Source organism: Chiloscyllium punctatum, chromosome 1, assembly GCF_047496795.1.
Source record: "Chiloscyllium punctatum isolate Juve2018m chromosome 1, sChiPun1.3, whole genome shotgun sequence".
Classification (NCBI taxonomy): domain Eukaryota; kingdom Metazoa; phylum Chordata; class Chondrichthyes; order Orectolobiformes; family Hemiscylliidae; genus Chiloscyllium; species Chiloscyllium punctatum.
This window is the reverse complement of record NC_092739.1, coordinates 114,884,502-114,907,164: the sequence shown is the minus strand read 5'-3', so window position 1 is coordinate 114,907,164 and position 22,663 is coordinate 114,884,502. Positions and strand designations below refer to the sequence as shown.

At 38.5% G+C, this 22,663-nt stretch overlaps 1 protein-coding gene across 4 annotated transcripts in view; it reads left to right on the top strand.

Moving 5' to 3' along the window:
* The window catches only part of ubap1 (ubiquitin associated protein 1), a 75,092-nt gene extending 55,598 nt beyond the window's left edge, over positions 1-19,494 (top strand). For all 4 annotated transcript variants that reach the window (XM_072572737.1, XM_072572729.1, XM_072572756.1 and 1 more), the window contains 3 exons: positions 6,458-6,655; positions 14,111-14,212; positions 18,241-19,494. In XM_072572737.1, the coding sequence (XP_072428838.1) occupies positions 6,458-6,655; positions 14,111-14,212; positions 18,241-18,381 (441 nt within the window). In that variant the 3' untranslated portion in view covers positions 18,382-19,494. The remainder of the gene's footprint in view (positions 1-6,457; positions 6,656-14,110; positions 14,213-18,240) is intronic.
* Positions 19,495-22,663: the final 3,169 nt, after the last annotated feature.

The window sequence follows — 22,663 nt, the reverse complement described above, 5'->3', positions numbered from 1 at the left end:
AGGTACAAACGTGCCTAGGTACAAAATCTTAGGCATAAATTAGAAAAACAAAAAAAGTTAAATGTTCAGCATTTACAGTCCTTCTAAAGCAGAGAAAGAGAAAAATGAGTTGTATACAACAGGGATCTCTTTTGGTACCTCAACAGTTTACAATTTATATAAATTACTTTCATGAAGGGGTAGCAGGTATGGTTTCCAAATTAAGTGATGACACAAAAATTGGTAGGAAATTAAGTAGTGAAGGTTACATGAGGAAGCTACAAAAAGGTTTTAAAAAAAAGTCACTACTTTTGAAAAGATGTTAAGTTGGAAAGCGAGTAAAAAAGATTTACAAGGATGTTACTGAGACTGGAAGATTTGAGTTATAAGGAGAGGCTGGATAGACTGGGACATTTCTCCCCTGGGGGCTGAGGGGTGGCCTTATAGAGGTTTATAAAATCATGAGGGGCATGAATAGGGTAAATAGCCATTGTCTTTTTTTCCAGGGTGAGGGAGTCCAAAACTAAAGGGTTCAAGGTGAGAGGGGAAAGATTTAAAAGGGAACTGAGGTGCAACTTTTTCACACACAGGGTACATATATGGAACAAGCTGCCAGAGGAAATGGTGGAGGATGGTACAATTACAGCAGTTAAAGGCATCTGGACAGGTACTTGGGTTAGAAAGTTTTACAGGGATACGGGCCAAACATGGGCAAATGGGAACCTGGTCAGCATGGACGTGTTGGGCCAAGGGGCCTGATTTGACTCTATAAAAATTTGGCAAATAGAGTACAATGTGGGAAATTATGATATTGTCCATTTTGGTAGGAAGAATAAAAGTGAAACATATTATCTAAATGGTAACAGATTGCAAAGTTTTGCGATGCAGAGGGATCTGAATATCCTTGTACATGATTCTTAAGCAAAATGCAAGTACAGCAAGTAAGTGAGAAAGTTAATAGAATGTTATCATTTATTCTGATGGAAACTGAGTACAAAAGTTTGTTTTAGTTCTATAGGGCACTGGTGAGACTACATCTTAGGTACTGTATAGTGTACTGATTTCTTCTTTTAATGAACGACATAAATGCATTGGAAGCAGAGAAAGTTGACCAGCTTAATATCTGGAGTGGACAGGTTGTGCTCCACCACGACCCCCATTACCCCACTCTTGCAAGTTCCATAAGATTCAGCTAATTGTGTGCATTTTGGTCTCCTTATTTTATGGGAATTAACGAAGTTTCATTAGATTGATCCCTGGAATGACAGGATTGTCTGATTAGAGGCACTTGAGTAAAATAGGCCTATAGAATTTTAAAAGAAAACTGATTCTATTGGATGTATATAATTTGTAGAAGGTTTGACAGAGTGGATAGTAAGAGACTAGAACTGAAGATTTGTCATGTCAAGTCAGGGGAGTTGGCCTTTTGGGACTGAAATGAGGAGAAACTTCACTCGGTTGTAGCCTCAATCCTAAAGAGCTGCTCAGTTTGGTGAATATATTCAAGGCTACAGTTGGTGAATATTTGGACACTAAGGAAATCAAATTGTGTAGGATAGGATCAAAAGTGAAGTTAAGGCAGAACAAGAGGCTATATAACCTATTCTATTTTTAATATTGTTATGCTACTATCTTTCTTGAAGATATTGTTGAAATCAAACATATTGCACGTTTGAAAGAAACAGATTTTTGTCTTTTATCTGATAGTTATGCATTTTAAAGTGCTTGTAAAAAATTCAATAAGTAAATGCAGAAATTAATAGTGTTAACTTTCCCAAAAATAATTATGGTTGCAGTCAATGTTCCCTTTATTGTCCCTATGCTGTGCACTAAAAGAAAGTGAGGACTGCAGATGCTGGAGATATAGAGTCGAGAGTGTGGTGCTGGAAAAGCACAGCAGGTCAGGCAGCATTCAATGAGCAGGAGAATGAAGGGCTTATGCCCAAAACATCAGTTCTCCTGCTTCTCTGATGCTACATGACGTACTATGCTTTTCTAGCACCACACTCTTGACTATGCTGTGCACTGCCCATTATTGCACTTTGTATTCCCTCTAAAATTTTCATATGGTGAGTATTTCTGCACATTTTAAAAGAATCATTTCTGGTATGTAACCTGTTAGCCTCCTGCATGATGTACTTATGATGACTGCACATCTTTAAATGGAAAGTGCTTCAGAGAAAAACAGCACCAAAGCAAATCCATTTGTATTGACACTATGGCTTGGGGATGGGAGAGTCGTCTTAACTGCGTCCTGTTATGAGACTATGCTTTTTCATTAATGTAGCATTAAAAAAAACCTTGACATTTTTCAAACTCTGATACCTGAATATTCTTTCGTTAAAAGTTTAAAAAATTGTTTCACTATTTTGATCTTTGCTTGTCAGATCTTTTCAGAAGTTAATTGTTATTTTTATTGTTATAGTAGCGCTGCCTAAATTTGAATGTTTACTTTGCTATAAAAGTGTAAAGGTCGTAAAAGGCATTTTTAAAAGTGTAACAGTTGCAATAACTCAACAAGGCACCTTTGATAACACCTTCCCTACCTGTGACCGCTTCTGCCTGGAATTATAAAGGCAGCCACCACCTGCAAGTTCCCTTCGAGGTGATACCATCGTGATTTAGATCTATAATTGCTGTTCCTTCACTGGCTCAAAATCTTGGAACTCCCTCCCCTGTGGTACTTTGGGTGTACACGTAGTTCTCATAAAATGTGTGCTTTGGCAGCGCGATTTGGCTATAATGCCGCTGAAGGGAATGGTAGTTTTGAGAACACATACCTCTGCTCGTAATAGCGCAATTCCAGCGCAATCATTTTGTATGCTGAAGTCTCCCTGCTATTCTGTGCATGGGCCAATCTCAGCTACCATCTGAGAATGTGAGAGGTACAGTACTGCAATTGAGCAGCCTCATCTCAAAAAATTAAACTAATGAGTGTTCATTGCTCTCCATCTGAGACAAGAATATTCTTGTATAATTCCTGTATAAACCCTGTGTAATTCCTCCAGGACTGCATTTCACTTATTATTTGCCTTTCTAATTTGTTCTTGTACCTGCACAATGTAAACGAACCCCCCAGAAATGGTCAGAAGACAATCAACCACACCCACTCGGTTATGCAGCCACAACTGCACCTGAAAGTGGTGGTGATGATGACCCTCTGTCCCTGCATTAACAATATTTTTCAATCTAATGTGTTAGATTTACTTTCATTAATAAATATGATTTAAATCTTCATTCAGACTGTGCTATACTTTATGTTTGGCATTTGGGTGATTTTTGAGCAATCACGAGTGATTTTTTTTTTGCTGGTCTGCCCCTAATCCCACTTTTCCCCATAGGTCCTATTATTTCTCTTGAGTGAGGTTTCACTAGAATGCAATTATGGTGTTATAGGAGAAATACCTGTACCAACTTCACATGGATTGCAGCAGTTCAAGAAGGCAGCTCACAGACAACATCCAGGGCAGTTAGGGATTGGAAATAAATGCTGGCCTACCCAGCGATGCCTAAATCTCAGTTTTTAAAAATGAATCATCAAGATCTTAAGTGTAAATTGCTTCCAGTATTTAATAACCATTTAAACTGAACTCAACCTTTTGTGAGTAAAACGATGAGATCCATTCAAACGATTTAATTATGTCGAAGCACTTCTTGTAGTTTTTGCAGAATGCCAATTTGTATTGAGTACTGTTTCCAGAAAAATTCAATATAAAACAGACAAGAATGTATAGAAGTGTAATTAACAAAACCAATTGAAAGTTAATATTAGTAAGGATATGCTTTAGTTACAATATAAGAGTAACAAATGCAAAACTTACAGAAGATGTGTTTTATCAAATTTAAATAAATTTGCTAATGTCCTGCTGTGCCTCTATTCTTTCTTTAGTCATTTAAAAGACCTGGTTAGCTTTTCAATCATTAACTTATTACCAGCTTTGCATTAAATATTTAATATGAGAAGACTGTGTATGATAAGCATGTAAGTTAGCTTGCTGAGCTTGAAGGTTTGTCACCATATGAGGTAATATCATCAGTGAGAGTCTCTGGTGAAGCACTAGTGGTATGTGCCACCTCTCTATAGGTCTTGGTTTCTTAAGATGGGCAATGTAATTTCTGGTTCTTTTTTTTTCAAGGGAAGATAGTTAAAATCTAAACCGATATGTTTATTGATGGAGTTCTGGTTAGAATGCCATGCCTCTAAGAATTCTTGTGTGTGTCTTTGTTTTGCCTGACCTAGGATCTGAGTGACGTCCTAGTCAAAGTGGTGTCCTTCTTTGTGTATATGTATAGAAACCAGTGATATAGGGTCATGTCCTTTGCTGGCCAGTTGGTGTTCATGTATCCTGGAGGCAAGTTTCCTGCTAGTTTGTCCATTGTAGCGTTTTTTTTTACAGTTCTTGCAAGATATTTTGCAAATGACGTTAGTTTTGCTGCTGGTATCTAATGGATCTTTTAGGTTCATTAGTCGCTATTTAAGTGTGTTATAGGAAAACCAGGGCCACAAGCACCAGACAGTACCACCTTTATCAGCAAAGACAACATCCTCAAGCTAGTGGACCTGTGCCTCCCCACCCACTTCACATTCAATGACAAAACCTACAAACAAGTCAATGGAACACCTATAGGATCAACAATATCAGGACTCTCAGCGGAAGCTGTAATGCAGAGACTTAAACAAGCTGCTGTCCTATCCATCCAACTCAAACTTTGGGTCCACTATGTAGGTGACACCTTTGTCACCACAAAATGGAACAAATTAGAGGAAACATACAACACCATCAACAATATCCTGACAGGCACAAAATTCACAAAAGAGGAGAATAACAACAGACTCCCATTCCGAGACATGATAGTTGAACGTATAGTCAGCTGAGAGCTTCAAAGCAGCATCTACAGAAAAGCAACACACGTGAAACAAATAACTTCAGAAGCAATCATCCCAACACACTCAAATGGAGTTGCATCAAGACATTATTTCAATGAGCTACATCACACTGCAGGCACCCACGAACTACAAAAGGCAGAAGAAAACATCCATATATTTTCAAGAAAAACAGGTACACAATAAACACAATCCGCCGATTCCTCAGAAATAAACCCGAACAAGTGCACGTAACGCAACCAAAAACTATAGCCACATTACCTTACATCAAAGACATATCAGAAATGACTTCCAGATTACTTGGACCCCTTGGCATCATGGTAGCCCACAAACTTAACAACACACTTCAACAGCAACTAATGAACCTAAAGGATCCATTAGATACTACCAGCAAAACTAACGTAATTTACAAGATACATTACAAGAACTGTAAAAAATGTTATATCGGACAAACAAGCAGGAAACTTGCCACCAGGATACTTGAACACCAACTAGCTACCAAAAGACACAACCCGCTATCTTTAGTTTCTATACATATAGACAAAAAAGGACACCATTTTGACTAAGACAACACACACATTCTGGGACAGGCAAAACAAAGACACACAAGAGAATTCTTAGAGGCATGGGATTCTAACCAGAACTCATCAATAAACACATCAATTTAGACCCTATCTACCTTTCCTTGAAAAAAAAACCGGAAATTACATCACCCACCTTAAGAAACCAAGCCCTTTAAATAGAGAGGTGGGACATACCACCAGTGCTTCACCAGAGACTCACTGATGATGTTACTTAGTATGATGAATTGTCTGAAAACAAACCTTCCAGCTCACCGAGCTAACTTACATACTTACCATCAACCTGAACTACAAATCTTCTCAAAAATCACTTCAACTATGTCTGAGGTTAGTCCATTGTTGTTTTACACACTGTTCTTTCTGATAACTATATTAAATAAATTTGTGGATCCTAAGTTGTAAAATGGTTTGCAATTTCACAATTTTGCTAACTATCAGAAATAGAAATACCCATTTGATCACAACATTCTTTTCAGAATGAAATTAAAAAGTGTTGCTTAAAGAAAGGTAAACCTTACTCATATAATATAAACATTTTATTGGCTGTACGGTTTGTAAATTTAACTCAGGTGAAAGGATTTCTCTTCAGATTATTATCTGTACGAAGCTTTTTATTCTGTGCTAACTAAGTAATAATACTTATGTACTCTTTAAGGTATCTCCAAAAGTAGAATTTGAAAAATTTATTGCAACGTTCTGGATTCTTCAAGATTTTAGAATTGAGCACCATGACATAAACTTGTATTTGGGTTTTGTTTCCTATTCTAGAGTGTGTTGCTGGAAAAGCACAGCAGGTCAGGTACCATCCGAGGAGCAGGAGAATCGACGCTTCAGGCATAAGCCCTTCATCAGGAGTTAATGGGCTTGATGAACAGCTTATGCTCGAATTGTCAATTCTCCTGTTCCTCGGACGTTTCCTGACCTGTGCTTTTCCAGCAGCACGCTCTCGACTTTGATGTCCAGCATCTGCAGTCCTCACTTTGTCCTTTTGTTCTTATTGTCTTCTAACCAGGTGAATTCCGGAAACCAACCTGCTGAAGAAAGGTTCACCATAAACATCGCAGATGTATCAAAGAAATCGGAATGTTTTGATCCACTGAAATCATTGACTCCAAGTGAGAGGCAGTGTGCTGCAACAATAGTTAATATGGGATACTCCAGTGAGAATGTAATAAAAGCCATGCAGAAACGAGGAGAAAATCTAGAACAGGTAAAAGCATACATTTGAAATACAGATTTTAAACCTCTGCTATTTTTTTTCTTTAGCCTTTCACAAGATGTGGGCTTAATTGGCAAAGCACATAATTTGTTGACCATATCTAATTGCTTTCATTAATCAAATTGCTAGGCCATTTCAGAAAGCAGTTAAGAGTAAGGCATACTAGTCTGGAGTTGCATTTAAGCTGCTCAGGGAAGGACAACAGATTTACTTCCACAAAGAATAGTGAATATTTATTTTGGATTTTTACTCAATTTACAATTGACATTCGTATCTAATCACACTAATTGAGATGAATTCCAAATTTATTAAGTGAATTTAAATTTAAGCAGCTACTCTGGGATTTGAATGCATGTTCTAAGAAAATTATGCTGAGTTTCTGGATTCAGTAACATTACCACTACACACCACTTCTGCCTGAGTTTTTATAGATACAGGATCATTTTGCAACATGGTCAGTCAGTATTCTTGTTTCAGATTAACTAGCTAATCACTGTACAGGGTGATGAATTCATTTTTTTTCTTCATTTGGCTTTCAAAAATACAAAACTGTCAGAATTAGGAATAGGAGTTGGCCATTTGATCCCTTGAGCCTGCTTCGCTATTTGATAAGATCATGGCTGGTCTGATTGTGACCACTTTGTGATTGTGACCATAACTCTTAACTTCCTTGTCAGCCATATATCTAACTTGGTCTTGAAGGATACAGCCTCCATTACTGTCTGGGAAAGAGAGTTCCATAGATTAATGTCCCTTCAAGAGAAAACAATTCTCTTCTTCATGATATTAAATGAAGACCCCTAATTTTTAGTTTTTAATTTTATTTATCATCTTCATCTTGACTACTGCACAAAGATCATGACAGTTTCAGTAAGATGACCTCTCATTCTTCTAAACTCCAATGAGTAGAAACCCAACTTGCTCAACCTTTCATCTCAGAAATCAGCCTAGTTAATGTTCTTTGAACTGCTTCTGATGCAATTTCTGTACATCCTTACTAAAGGAAGGATGCCAAAAACTCTACTGAGTATTCTGGTAGATGCTGCCAGGCCTGCTGATCTTGGCCACCACTTTTTGTCTTTATTTCAGATCTTCGGCATTTGCAGTATTTTACTTTTTATAAAGTATGGAACTGACCTCCAGTCTCAAGTTTGAATTATGAGAAAAGGTTTGAATAGACTTTAGTTCTTCAATGTGAAAAGGTGAAGGAGCAAGGGACATTTATAAAGTTATACAAACTTAGCTAGGCAATCCAACAAGCAGCAGATTGGATCTAAGCTCTGCAGTCCTGCCATTTCTTGTCGTTAATGGTGGTGGACAATTAAACCACAAACAGGATGAGGTGGCTTCATAAATATTCCTATCCTAAATGATGGAAGAGTTCAACACATCAATGTAAAAGAAGGCATTTGATACACTTGCCTTTATTGGTCAGTGCATTGAGTATAGGAGTTGGAAGGTCATGTTGCAGCTGTACAGGACATTGGTTAGGCCATATTTGGAATACACTGTGCAATTCTGGTCTCCCTGTTATAGGAAGGATGTTGTGAAACCTGAAAAGGTTCAGAAAAGATATACAAGAATATTGTCAGGTTTGAAGGATTTGAGCTATAGGAAGAGGTTGAATAGGTCGGGGCTATATGGGAGGCTGAAGGGTGACCTTACAGAAGCTTATAAAATCATGAGGGGCATGGATAGGGTAAATGGCCAATGTCTTTTCCCCAGGGTAGGGGAGTCCAAAATTAGAGGGCATAGGTTTAAGGTAAGGGGGTGGATTTAAAAGGGATCTAAGGGGCAAGGTTTGCTCATTGGTTGGTGCATATATGGAATGAACTGCCAGAGAAAGTGGCACAGTTACATCTTTTAAAAGACATCTGGATGGATACATGAATAGGAAGAGTTTATTTGGATATGGGCCAAATGCTGACAAATGGGACTGGATTAACTTGGGATATATGGTCGGCATGAACGAGTTGGACAGAAGGATCTGTTTCTGTTCTGTCCATCTGTATGACTGTTGAATTTTTAAAAAAATATTCATTCGTGGGATGTGGGTGTCTAGCATTTGATGCCCATTACTAGTTGTCCAATCACATTACTGTGGATCTGGAATCACATGCAGGCCAAACTAGGTAGGATGGCAGTTTTCCTTCCATAAAGCACAGCAGTGAACCAGATGAGTTTTTAATGATAATCGACAGTAGTTGGTAGATTAGCTTTTTATTCCAGTTTTGTTTTATTGAATTCAAGCATCTGCCATTGTGTGATTCAAGCCCATGTTCCCAGAACATATGTAGGGATAACTGGTCCATTAACAAACACATTATCACTATGCCACATCTATAAGATAAAGCTGAAGTACTTGCATTAGTCTTTGGGCAGAAGTGCAAAGTGGATGATGCATTTCTGAAACATCTGAGGTGCCCAGCATTACAGATGACAGTCTTCAGCCAGTTCAGTTCCCTCCACATGATATCACGAAATGGTTGAAGGCACTAGTACTGCAAAGGTAAATGGCTTAACAACATTTCAGAAATACCTGTGAAGATTTGTGCTCCAGAACTAGCCACACATCTACCTTACAATGACAAACATTTTCCCAGGTATGTCCTGTCTACAAAAAGCAGGAACAATCCAACCTGACCAGTTGCATCCTAAGAATTTAAACAATTAATAAAATTATGGAATGGGTCATCATAAGTCCTACAAAACAAGAGTTGCTGAGAAATAACCTACTCACCAATGTTCAGATTGGGTCTGTGTAGGCTACCCAGTTCCTGACCTCATTACAGGCTTGGTTCAAACATGGAAAAAAAAAGAGCTGATCTCCAGGGGTGAGATGGGAATGACTGCCGTTATCATGAAGCCATTTGACTAATATGGCATCAAAAACTCCGAGCAAAACTATAGTCCCTAGGAATCAGGGCAACCTCTCCATTTGTTGGAATTATACCTGGCACAAAGGAAGATAATTGTTGTTTTTGGAGGTCAATCATCTCAACTCCACAATATCTCTGCAAATGTTCCTCAGGGTGTGTTTCTTTAATAAACCTATTCAGATGTGTTATTACACATCTCTGGAGCAGGTGGGACATGAAAGCAGGCCTTCTGACCCTGAAGCAGGGACACTTGTGTCCTAGGCCCAACCACCTTAAGCTGGTTCATCATTCACCTGTCCTCCATCATAAGGTCAGAAGTGGGGATGTTTATTGATGACTGCATAGCTATCAGCACTATTTATGACTCCTCAGATAATGAAGCAGCCCAAGTCCGATTTCAGAAAGACTGGACAAAATCCAGGCTTAGGCTGATACATCTAAATAACATATATGCCATGCAAGTGCAAAGATCATCTAAAACAAGAGAGAATCTAACCATCCTCTCCCATTGCCGAATTCCCCTGTGTAAACATCTTGGGATTACCATTGACCAGAAACTGACCTGGACTAGTCATATAAATACTGTGGCTGTAACAGCAGGGAAGAGGCTAGGAATGCTCCCATGAATAACTGATTTCCTATCTCCCCAAAGACTGTCCACCATCTGCATGGCTCAAGTTAGACATGTGAAGGAATACTCTCTGCTTTCTTGATGGTTGCTGATTGACATCATCCAGTGCAAAGCAGACTGCTTGAATGGCACCCATTCACAACCTTCAAAATTCACTCCTTTCACTGCCGACACACTGTGGCAATAGTGTGTAGCATTACCAAGTTGGAATGTAGCAACTCACCAGGTCCTCCAACAATAGCCTCCAAATGAATGATCTCTATCACCTAGAATGACTAGTGCAACAGATGCATGGGAACACCATTGCCTATATGTTCCCCTCTAAGTCACACATCAGTTTGATTTGAAACTGTATTGTCACTTTTTCACTGTTGTGAGGTCAAAATCTTGAAAGTCCCATCCTCACCGCATTGTGGGTGTCTAGACTGGTTTGGTTGAAGAAGCACACCACTACCTCTAGGGCATTAGGGATGGGCAATAATCCTCATTGCATAAATTAAAAAAAACACTTAAGTAAAATGGAAACGTTTAATCCTGAGCTGCTTGGTTAAACTTTTACTTCAGCACTAAGAAGATGGGTATAATTGGGTAAAAGGCAAGTTCAGTATTTGCCAAAAGAAAGCAATTTCTGTACTGTGATTTGTGCCTGACCTGTCCTTTTTAGAGTCATAGAGATGTACAGCATGGAAACAGACTCTTCGGTCCAACCCATCCATGCCGACCAGATAGCCCAACCCAATCTAGTCCCACCTGCCAACACCCGGCCCATATCCCTCCAAACCATTCCTATTCATATACCCGTCAAAATGTCTCTTAAATGTTGCAATTGTACCAGCCTCCTCCACTTCCTCTGGCAGCTCATTCCATACACGTACCACTCTCTGTGTGAGAAAGTTGCCCCTCAGGTCTCTTTTATGTCTTTCCCCTCTCACCCTAAATCTATGCTGTCTAGTTCTGGACTCCCCAACCCCAGAGAAAAGACTTTGCCTAGTTATCCTCTCATAATTTTGTAAACCTCTATAAGGTCACCCCTCAGCCTAATACGCTCCAGGGAAAACAGCACTCTCCTGTTCAGCCTCTCCCTATAGCTCAAATCCTCGAACCCTACTCTGACCAATAAAAGAGAGCATACCAAATGCCTCCTTCACTATCCTATCTATCTGCGACTCCACTGTCAAGGAGCTATGAACCTGCACTCCAAGGTCTCTTTGTTCAGCAACACTTCCTAGGACCTTACCATTAAGTGTATAAGTCCTGCAAAGATTTACTTTCCCAAAATGCAGCACCTCGCATTTATCTGAATTAAACCCCATCTGCCAGTTCTCAGCCCATTGGCCCAGGATCCTGTTGTAATCTGAGGTCACCCTCTTCGCTGTCTATTACACCTCCAATTTTGGTGTCATCTGCAAACTTACCTCTTATGCTTGATATATTTCATATTTCCAAACAAATTTTCTATTGTTTAAGACAAATTCTTCAAACTTCTCCCTATGTTATTTTGCTCATGATTTTAAATGTATGACTTTTGTATATCTGTCGTCAATATAGAACTTGGAAGTCTTTGTCTCGCTTAAGAAAACTATTTAGAATGTTGACAATGTTTTGACCCACAATGACTCCAGAGCTCTTCATACCCATTAATATTTTTTTGCTGTCCATGGATTAGATTTCAGATTTGCAATTATTAAGATAAAATTTGCTGCTTTTAATAAAAAGGATCCTCACTTCTACCACCTTTAGATTTTTAAAGTTAGGAAACAAATCTTCATATAAACGGTGATGATCTTTAGAAGATGTCTCCTTGGTGCACATTTCATCAACAGCAGCAAAATTTCTTTAATTCCTTATTAAAGTTCTAAAAATCACAACAGAATCACCCCATCATCCAGAAAGTTTGAGGCAAGTTAATGCAGTCTGTGCTCAGAATTTAATTGTGATGAATGTATTGTACATCTGTGTATCGGTTTTGAATCACAGATTTTGTGTTTAAGTCCTGTCATGGGACTCAAGCCCAAAAATCGAAGTGGATACTCCAGTGCAGCACTGAGGAAGCATTGCATTTTCAGAGACACTGTCTTTTGTATGAAATGATAAACCAAAGCCCTATCTATAAAGCACTTTGAGATGTCAGGTTGTGAAAAGTGCTATAAAAATGCAAGAGTGCCTTTCTTTTTCTTCCAAAGCCTTTTTTTTTCTGAAGATATGATTCCCAATACACAAATTATACAATAATCCACATGTGGCATCACTAGAAATTTTTTGTATAATTATTTCCCTTTTTACATATCAATCATATGCATGTAATGGTTGACATCCTATTAGCCTTTTAAAATTATATCTTCCACCACAAATAATTTCATCGAGGTCTTTAAATCTCTTTCTCACTTTGCACCATTTTAAAAAGTACTTGTGGATGGCATGGTGGCTCAATGGTTAGCACTGCTGCCTCACAGCACCAGGGTCCCAGGTTCGATTCCAGCCTCGGGCGACTGTCTGTGTGGAGTTTGCACATTCTCCCTGTGTCTGCATGTGTTTCCTCCGGGTACTCTGGTTTCTTCCCACAGTCCAAAGATGTTCAGGTCAGGTGAATTGGCCATGTTAAATTGCCTATCATGTTAGGTGCATTAGTCAGAGGGAGATGGGTCTGGGTGGGCTACTCTTCGGAGGGTCGGTGTGGACTGGTTGGGCTGAAGGGCCTGTTTCCACACTGTAGGTAATCAAATCTAATCTAATCTGTTTTGCAAGCAACATAATTCCTCAAAAATGGAGAATAATAATATTTCAGATAATAGTTGATTGAGCTGTTAAATCTTTTACTGGCTAAAATAAAGGCTCTAAAATTGGTAAAAGATATGGTAAAGTTGCCTTAGTCCCAGAAGGCACATAGACCTGCTGTCTCATTATAGAGAGATAGTTCATGGTGGTTTAACCTGAGGGTCACCTTTCCTCACATGAAGGGAGATGTTAAGAAGGAGAGAGGTTGCTGGGGAGGCAACAGTTTAGTGGTATTATTACTGGATTGTTAATCCAGAGAACCAGGTAACATTCTGGACATCCACGTTTGAATCCTGCTGTAGCAGATGGTGGAATTTGAACTTGATAAAAATCTGGAAGACCATGAATCCATTGTTGATTGTTGGAAAAAGCCATCTGATTCACTAATGTCTTTTAGGGAAGCAAACTGCTATTCTTGGTCTGACCTACATGTGACTTCATACCCTCAGTAATGTGGTTGACTATTAATTTTCCTCTGGGAGATTAGGGATGGGCAATAAATATCCTAGCTAGCAACACCCTCCTCTCATGAATGAATAAAAATAACTCATTTATGATAGCCAAAGCCAGTGTGGAAATTGAAACCACACTGTTGGCATCACATTGTATCAAACCAACTACCCAGCCAACTAAGCTAACTGACCCAACTTCTAAAACAGTAAAGTCCCACTGATAGGTGGGATTTATTCCAGACTGTTAGGGATAATGCAGGACATTTGTGAAGCCAATCATTATCATTCTGCTCAGGCAAAGTATTGGTACATTGGGAACTAACTAATCAGATGCCTCTATGTTTCATTTCTCTAGAATCAGTGTCTCCCAATACTTGCCTTGGAAAGTTTATTTTTTGAGCATTTTAAACAATTGCCTCATTTTACAGTGCTATGAATATTATCATTGTTAATATTGTAAATCTATTTTTCTGCCACGCATCTGAATGCACAACCTCAGCTCACTATTACAATAAACATTTTTCAGTCCCTTTATTAAGGATTCTATAAACAGATGGGATTAGTTTAGAATGGCACCATGATCAGCATGTACATGGTGGGCCAAAGAACCTGTTCCTGTGATGTAGTGTTCAATGAAACAAAGTTTTGTTTTCTCATTTAGATGGCAAGTTTGGATAAATTCCTAAAACCTACACTTAAACATTTTCAGATACTTGATTACTTGTTTGTCCATGGACGACTTTGTGAACTGGGCTTTGAACCTGCACTAGTGGAGGAGGGCCTCGAAATGTATCAGTGTTCGGAGCCAAAGGTGAGTCAAGTATAACATAAACCTTGCTGTAACTTCCATTATTGCTTTTTAAAAATAAGATCACACTTATTTAAAACATGTAACTGAGGTCAAACAGTATTTTGAAGCCAACCAAACTGGCATTTATTATATTTCTTTAATGCAGCAAAGCAGACCTGAGTAAGCATGGGTGCAAAAGTAATCCAAAATAAAGGTTTGAAGGAAGCTTTAGAAGGAGGGGATCAAGGCCAGTGGATTTAGACAGATCGAAACAAAAGCAAGTGAGCAGGAAGGTGTGACTGGAGAAGGTTCTGACTTTTTGCTGCATTATTGGTGGCTGTACCCTCAACTGCCATGGTCTTAAACTCTGGTGTTCTTTCTGTAAACTTCTCTGACTCTTCCTCCTCTTTCTCTGCTTTGACTGTACTTTTAGTCATCTGACTTGTGTAGTTCAGTGCCAGATTTTGTTTGATACTGCTCCTGAGAGTGCTTTGGAATGTTTATATTAAAGATGCTGTACAACTGAAGTTGTAGTTACTGCTGAGGTTGTAAACTGAAAATGGATGAGCTTTTGGCGAGATTTGAAGGCCTAATCTTGAAATCACTATACTGAGGTTAAGATTTTGGATGGGCTTAGATGCAAGATAGGTAGTCATAGGTGACTTGAGATGGCTTGAAATGAGTGCATGATGCCAACATAAAAGCTCAAATCCAGAGAACATGAACATTTGGGTGTGAATTACTGTAGGAATGTAGAAATAGGAGTGTGCGATATTTGGAGGTATTCCTTTCCCAATGTCTTCTACTCCCCCTCCCCGAAGCGACTCTTATATATCTCTCTTTGCTTTTCTGGTTGCCCACTTTCGCTCCACTCTCCCCTTTTACAGCAACTCACTTCTTATCTTGAAAACAAAAATCCACTGGAGATCACAGTGGGTCAGGCAGCATCCATGGAGAGAGAGCAAGCTAACATTTCAACTCAAGACATTAGCTTGCTGTCTCTCCACCGATGATGCTTGACCCACTGTGATCTCCAGCATTTGTTGCAGATACCGGCATCTGCAGTAATTCACCCCTTGTCTTGCCTGATCGACTGTCAACCCTGGTCTCGCTTTTATTCCTGATGGAGGACTTTTGCCCGAAACGTCGATTTCGCTGCTCGTTGGATGCTGCCTGAACTGCTGTGCTTTTCCAGCACCACTAATCCAGTCTCTCTTCCCCCGGCAGACTCTTGATCCCATTAACTTTGCCCAAGTTTACTGGCATCTCCACCTTTGTTCACCACCGCTACTAACCTGCTTGCTTCTCCTCTGATCTCAGACTGTTTCCTCACTTGCAGTATCACACACCAGGGAGAAGCAATCTGTGTGCACGGGCGAGTTTTTTTTTGATTGGTTGCCAAATGATTCTTTTCTCTCAAATGTTTGTGGATTTTGGTTGTGAATTTTCTCACTGTCCCCATGTATTTTGAATGCTGGTCTTTATATTTTTAAGTGAGTGAGAAGGCAAACTAAAGCGATTTCATTGGAATATTGGGAAAAAAATCCAAAGAATTGGGTGGTGCTAACATTTTCCAGAAGTATAGATAGGGCGCTAGATGAGGAGATTACAGGGGTGGAATAGAAGTTTAAAAGAATGTGTTGTATTCATTTTAAAAGTAGGAAACAACACACAAAGAATGGGAACAGTTAGTATTTACAGACATTGTCCAACGTTGACTAGTTAGGAACTGTGTAAGGTGATCGAGGGAAAAGTTACAAGATTCATGGAATAGATGCGTTTGAGTGCATTTGGTGTAGGGATAAAGGAGAGAGGAGTTGTAATTTTTGAGGTAGGAGTACTATCTGGGGCTAAAAGTGCTGGAGAAAATTGAGACCACTGAATACACCGCCTCAATTTTGGAGTTGCATTACTGCCTTTCAACTGACATTAGGTATGAAACTTTTGCAAGGGGAATAGGATTGGAGGGTGTGTTTTGCAATCAAGAATATTAGTTGGAGGAATAGAAGATATTGGAGTAAAATAATGGAATAGGCTTAAAAAGTTATGTTTTCATGACTACAGCATGCTGCAAAGTACTTTACAAGCAATTAAATATTTTTATTTTTAGGGAAAGTACGACAACCAGTTTGCACCCAATTACACAAACAGTAGTGTGATCAGTGAACAGATTCATTTTTTGATTGATGGACTGCACTCGAGTATCACAGCAGTTAGTATTGTCAAATCTCCAGATGGAGTGTTGCATGAACCCACTCAGAAGTGAGAATGTCACCTCCACAGCATAATTTGATCTTGCTGCTGTCTCATTTATTTGCTGCTGAAACCATTGGCCAGACTTTGCTACCACTAAATCAAACAATTTCAACATTCTCTGGGCCAGGCTTTTACATCCTCTGGAAACTTGATCTGCAACCATAGCCTAATTTGCACCAAGTGCCACTAAGGCCTTGGTGCTTGCTGACTTGTTCCCTGTCTGGCAATACCTAAGTTTTTAAATTTTGCTTTTCCCATAGCCATGTCCTTTCCTCTGTTTTTAACCCTCTCCGACATTGAAGAGATCTCTGCACTTTTCCAATTCTGGCATCTTGGATATGTCTAATTTTAATCACTCTGGGATTGGTGGCTTCATCTTCAACTGTCTGGATCCTAAACTCTGAAATTACTTTTATAAACCTATTTACCTCTTGTGCTATCTTTTAAGCTAATTCTCAAATTTTCAGTCAAGCATTTGATCGTTAGCCCTAATATTTGCTCTGTAGCCCAGTCTTAATTTTGTTTGATAACATTCTGGTGAAGTGCCTTTGGAATTTTTACTATGTTCCACGAGCTGTATACTCTGAAGTTATTGCCATAAAAAGTGATTTAGGAAAGGAGAGAGAAGTGATTCTTTGCTTGAATTAAAAACATTAATTGAGCAAATGGAATCAATATTTCAAGACCAAGTCATTGTTTGCAATTTTGCAACTCTAAAGACTGAGGTAAATTTAATCTGCCTGTCAATTTCAGAGCAAAATTGACTAAGCAAGGGCCACAAGTGATATAATATGGAGCAAAGTTGAGAAGGTGGGGCCCTCATGGTAACCTCAGCCAGTGCAGGAATTGAAACCATGCTGTTTGCATTGCTCTGCGTTACAAACCAGGCATCCCAATTAACCGAACCCAGTATGAGATTAAAATAGATTCAAACAGACCCTTCAGTCCAACTTGTTCATACTGACCAGATATCCGAAATTAATCTAGTCCCATTTGCCAGCACTTGGCCCAAATCCCTCTAAACCCTTCCTATTCATATACCCATGCAGATGCCTTTTAAATGTTTTAATTGTCCCAGCCTCCTCTGGCAGCTCATTCCATGCACTGCAGCACCCTCTTCATGAAAAAGCTGCCCCTTAGGTCCCTTTTAAATCTTTCCCTTCTCACCCTAAACCTGTGCCTTCTAGTTCTGGACTACCCCACCCCAGGGGAAAGACTTTGTCTGTTTACCCTGTCCATGCTCCTCATGATTTTAAAAACCTCTATAAGGTCCTCAAACATCCTTCCTATAGGAGAGAGACCAGAATTCCCGCCTCAGGCGACTCTCTGTGTGGAGTTTGCACGTTCTCCCCGTGTCTGCGTGGGTTTCCTCCGGGTGCTCCGGTTTCCTCCCACAGTCCAAAGATGTGCAGGTCAGGTGAATTGGCCATGCTAAATTGCCCGTAGTGTTAGGTAAGGGGTAGATGTAGGGGTATGGGTGGGTTGCGCTTCGGCGGGTCGGTGTGGACTTGTTGGGCCAAAGGGCCTGTTTCCACACTGTAAAGTAATCTAATCTAATTGCGCACACAATATTCCAAAAATCTTATGCATTTTTCTGAGAACAGCATCTTTATACTGATGGAAAATATGCATAAGGAAAACATTCCTGAGGATCAGACTGAATTCTTTTTAAGTACAGAATAGTCTTCAATCTTCACCTAATTGATTCAACATTTTATATAACTTGTGAATAAGTGTTGCTGTTAATTTTCTAAAGTAAGCACTGTTTATGAGTCTTATATTTTCTCTTTCAGACTTTGGAGTTTCTTAACCTCATGTCCAAGTTCAGAGAAATGGGTTTTGCACGGGGTGATATTAAGGAAGTTCTTGTTGTTCATAACAATGACCAGGAAAAAGCTCTGGAAGACTTAATGACCCGTGCAGGAACTAGCTGAAGGCGACCCTTGTTCCATCTCAGTCTGATTGAGAGAACAGAAAGGAAAAATAAAACCATCCCACGTATGATTCAGTTTCCAGCTCTGTTTATACAAGCATGGCTGTACCTTTCTTTACTTTTGGACTTTTTTTGTGAATGGCAGGTCAGGGTAGGGGGTGGGTGATGGTGGCAGCAGGAGAGTGATCCATCATTCAAGAAAATCTCTTGCTTTGTAGGAAAGAGTAAGATGAAAACAAACTAAGTACAAGGTGACAATAGTAGCAGTCTTAATATATTGACTCATTAACTGATCGCAGGAAGCTGTTGTAACGTGGCTGAATTATACTTCATTCATCTTCCTCAAACTGTGGCTTGATGAGAGAGCAGTTGAATTCATTTTGTTTTACTTTTCTCTTGTTCCCCCAACCAATAATAATTGTGCATCTTCCATTCTTGCACAGAAATTTGATTCAGTATATTGCAAAGCTGGATAATAATTTTCCAAGGTTAAAGCTGCTTTATGTCCTCTGTCAAAAGCTACATTTACTGGACTGTAGGCTATTGTAAAATTGTATTTGAATTAAGTAACCTATAGTGCAATAGGAATTATTAGACTGGCCCAGTCTATCATCTGTCACTGGCTGGATAGTATCACCATCTATGCATTTTGTTTAGAAAACACAATGGGAAGTCAAAACTCTCAATCCTATCAGACAAATAAGGACAAAAGGAAACCCGGCATTGATCTACTCTCCATCCCTGTATGGGTCTCTTTCACATGGATTCCCTTATAGGAAATCTATTCATGGACTCTTAGAAGAATTGCAGCGTGAGGTGAAATTCTCATATACTTAAGCACTTTCTTTAAATTGTCTTGTTGCCGCTGCACTTATTTCATTTACAATGTTGTCGAATGTTACATTATGTCTTCCTCACTGCTGTAGTTCTGGAGTGTTTCTTTATTAGTAATCTTCAATAGCAACAGATTATTTTTCTTTTAATTTTAGAACAGATGTTGCATTATTCTATGTAATATTTCACAAACCTTCAACCATCAGAAGCTTTACTGAATCTTGAAAGTTGCTTAAAAGTTTGATTCTGCAAAACAGGTACTAATAAAACCTTAAAAATATATTTGTCTTTTTGATTAACATTTTAATTTTATGATTCTAACTTCAAATGACTGAACCATTTCAAAATTAATGCAAGATTAAGTTTTTTTGGAATTTTTCACAATGAACTCTTAAGATATGATTTTTGACTCACAAATTGGTTGAGTTTTACTAGTGGGGCAGTCCACTCATGGAATATAATTTCTAACTTCAGTTCTTAAAATATATTAGTTGATCTCCTTTTGTGTTTACATGAGGAATCCAGTCTTCAGGTGAAATGGAGTGATGTGTGAGGAATATTGGGAGAAAGTGAGTACTGTAGATGCTGGAGATCAGTCACACTCTTGACTCTGATGTGTGAGGAATGACTGGAACAAATGTGTAAATATAATTCAGATTCCATTTTAAAGTCATATTCCATGCTTTTTATATATTTCTAATTGAAGTACCGTATATTCCTATTTACAATGGCAACTGCCTGTATAAAATGACCATGCTTAAAATACATCCTAGTACTGTTGCTGCAGCATTTCAGTTGATGGAAATGTGTAATTAATACAAGTGTATCAAGTTTATCCAAGTACTGGTAGTTCCGAACGTAAATTTGAATATAAGAATTTCTAATGGAAAATGTTGACAGATGAAATGTAGGTATAACTTATATTTTATGCATCATGCATTAACAATTATTACTTATAAAGAGTTCAAGTTAAATAAATAAAAAGATAATAGGGTTTAGTGGACTTCCACTTCTAATGGAGTGGGACAATGACAAGCAAGTTCTTGCCACATTCTGCAAGTTTTGTTTTTTATATATTTTCAAAAAAAAATCATTTGTCATTGTATCTGCTCCCTAGAAGATATTTTGACTGCTCTTCATACCAACCTTGCAAATTCCTTTATGCAAATACAGCTTATCCAAAAATCTGTAACCCATATCTTCCTAATCAATACATCTCATTGAGCCATAAATTCTAATCTTACTGGGTTCCTGCCTCCTAATTCAACAAAGTAAAAATCTTAACTCATTTGAATTTATTCCACTGTCTTTTCTTGCATCCTCTTTCATAATGGGCTCTGCTCGTCTTCTGACTCTGAGCTGCTGTACAAGTATTGTTTATTTGGTGGCAGAACTTTCAGATAGTTTGAGCATCTTAAACTTTATTTCTACATAAACATTATCTCTTCAACATCTAGCTGTTTTGCTGTTGCCTTCAGCCACCTCTCCTAAACAGCATGGTCTACACCTCTCTGCCATGTTGGGAGTCCAATGCATTGTTGTTAACGCAAACCAATAGTAAAAAAAGTTTCCATATCCATGAAATGTGAATGTTGGAAGTAACTCATGGCTGACAGAAAAGTTGAATATTGTAAATTTTTAAAGTTAAAACATTTGTTTTGCAGAAACATGAATTTGATGATGCAATCAATGATGGAATTCCAATTTGAACTAATTATTATCTGAATTAAAGATAATAATTGGGGAAAATTTGTTTTCTTGTTACAATCCAGTAGAGACTGAAAACAAAATTTTAATATATTTTTAAGTAACTGACAAAGCATCACATGACAAGATTAAGGTTTGAGACCTTCTGTAACAAACATTCAACACTGACTAAATGTTAGTCAGTCACATTACGCTTTCAACTACAGAAAAGATTACTCAGAACTCTTAAAGAACTGAAAATCCCCCTCTATGATCAATTAAGAGGTCACTTCGTGCTTTAGTGCAAAATTATACTCAGCTCCAACATAAATTCTAATCCCCAAACTAACTTTATTCGTGAGCACAAAGCTGGAGGTATCATGTAGCCAAATCTGTGTGAATTATCTCGCCCCACTTAAATCCTTTCAGATATAATCTCTTTAATCAGTGCAAGGCTTCCATCTGGATTCCGTGCAGTATACAGTTGAGAATGGCCACTTCTGTCTGTGGTCTCTCAGGTTCTTGCAGACTAACCAATGAAGTTGAAAGGTATCTTAAGAAACCTTTACGACAATATTATAATGGCTTGCTGTTGCCTCTGTCCATCTCTGTGGCAATGTGGATCATACTAGCCTTATATTCAGGTAATGTCATTTAACTATCTTATAAATTTCTAACTCCATTCTATTTTGGAGTTAAACAGAGTGTAAAATATAACCATTAATAAAATCAGACATTCCTAATGCCTCCCTGTGATATTCAGAGGCGAAACTTTATTTGCCCTTAAGGACCACTACTCTGGCCATGTCTTTGGTTGTGAATATTTTGTACCTTCTTCCCAATAAATCCACCAGGCTCACTATTTGAGTTGTACTCAAGATACTACAAAGGCTTGATGTTAAATAGGATTCTGAATCTTTGGAATTCCTGAACCTAAAAAGTTCTGGAGGTTCAGTTACTATGTCCGTTACAGAGATTGATAGGAGTTCTAGGTATTAAAGTCATCAAAGCATGTAAGTAATGCAGAAAAGTGGTGTTCAGGTAGAAGATAAACACAGTCCACTTGAATACTAGAGTAGGTTTGGTGTCAAATGGCCTACTCCTGCTATTTGAAGTAAGTCACATGACCCCTTTCACGACTTCTATTAACCTTGAATTAGACAGACAGTTCCAAAACATCATATGTACATATATGTAATGGGAGATGGATTACAATGTTCCAAAAGCTGCAAGCTGTATTGTCTAAGCAAGGTCAAATTAAACAGAAATTGCTGGAGAAACTCAGCAGGTTTGGCAGCATCTGCAGAGAGGAAACGGTTAATGTTTTAAGTCCAGTATCCCTTCTTTAGACTTCTTTAGAACTTAGAAGGTTCAGTACATGTTTAGCATAGCCTAACATTTCAAATCTATTGCTCCAAAGATAAAACTAGTGTTAGTTTTAATGGCCTTGCTAATCTGTATTGCAACTTTTAGTGATTGATGTATTTTTAATGGAGGTCCCTGTTTGTCTACCCTACATTGGCTTGCACCTATCAAGTAACAAGTGACCTTCCTCCTCTTCCTATCAAATGGGCTACCTCACATTTATCTATATTAACCTTCTCTTGCAAGTTAATAAACTTGAAGAATGGGTAAATAATGTTCTCCAACAATTTGTTGCAGACCTCCTCAATATTGACTAATCACTTCTCCCCACTCTTTATCACTTCCTCACCCCCATTTAGTGATATATAAAAAAATAGATATTAGAACATAGAACTTGA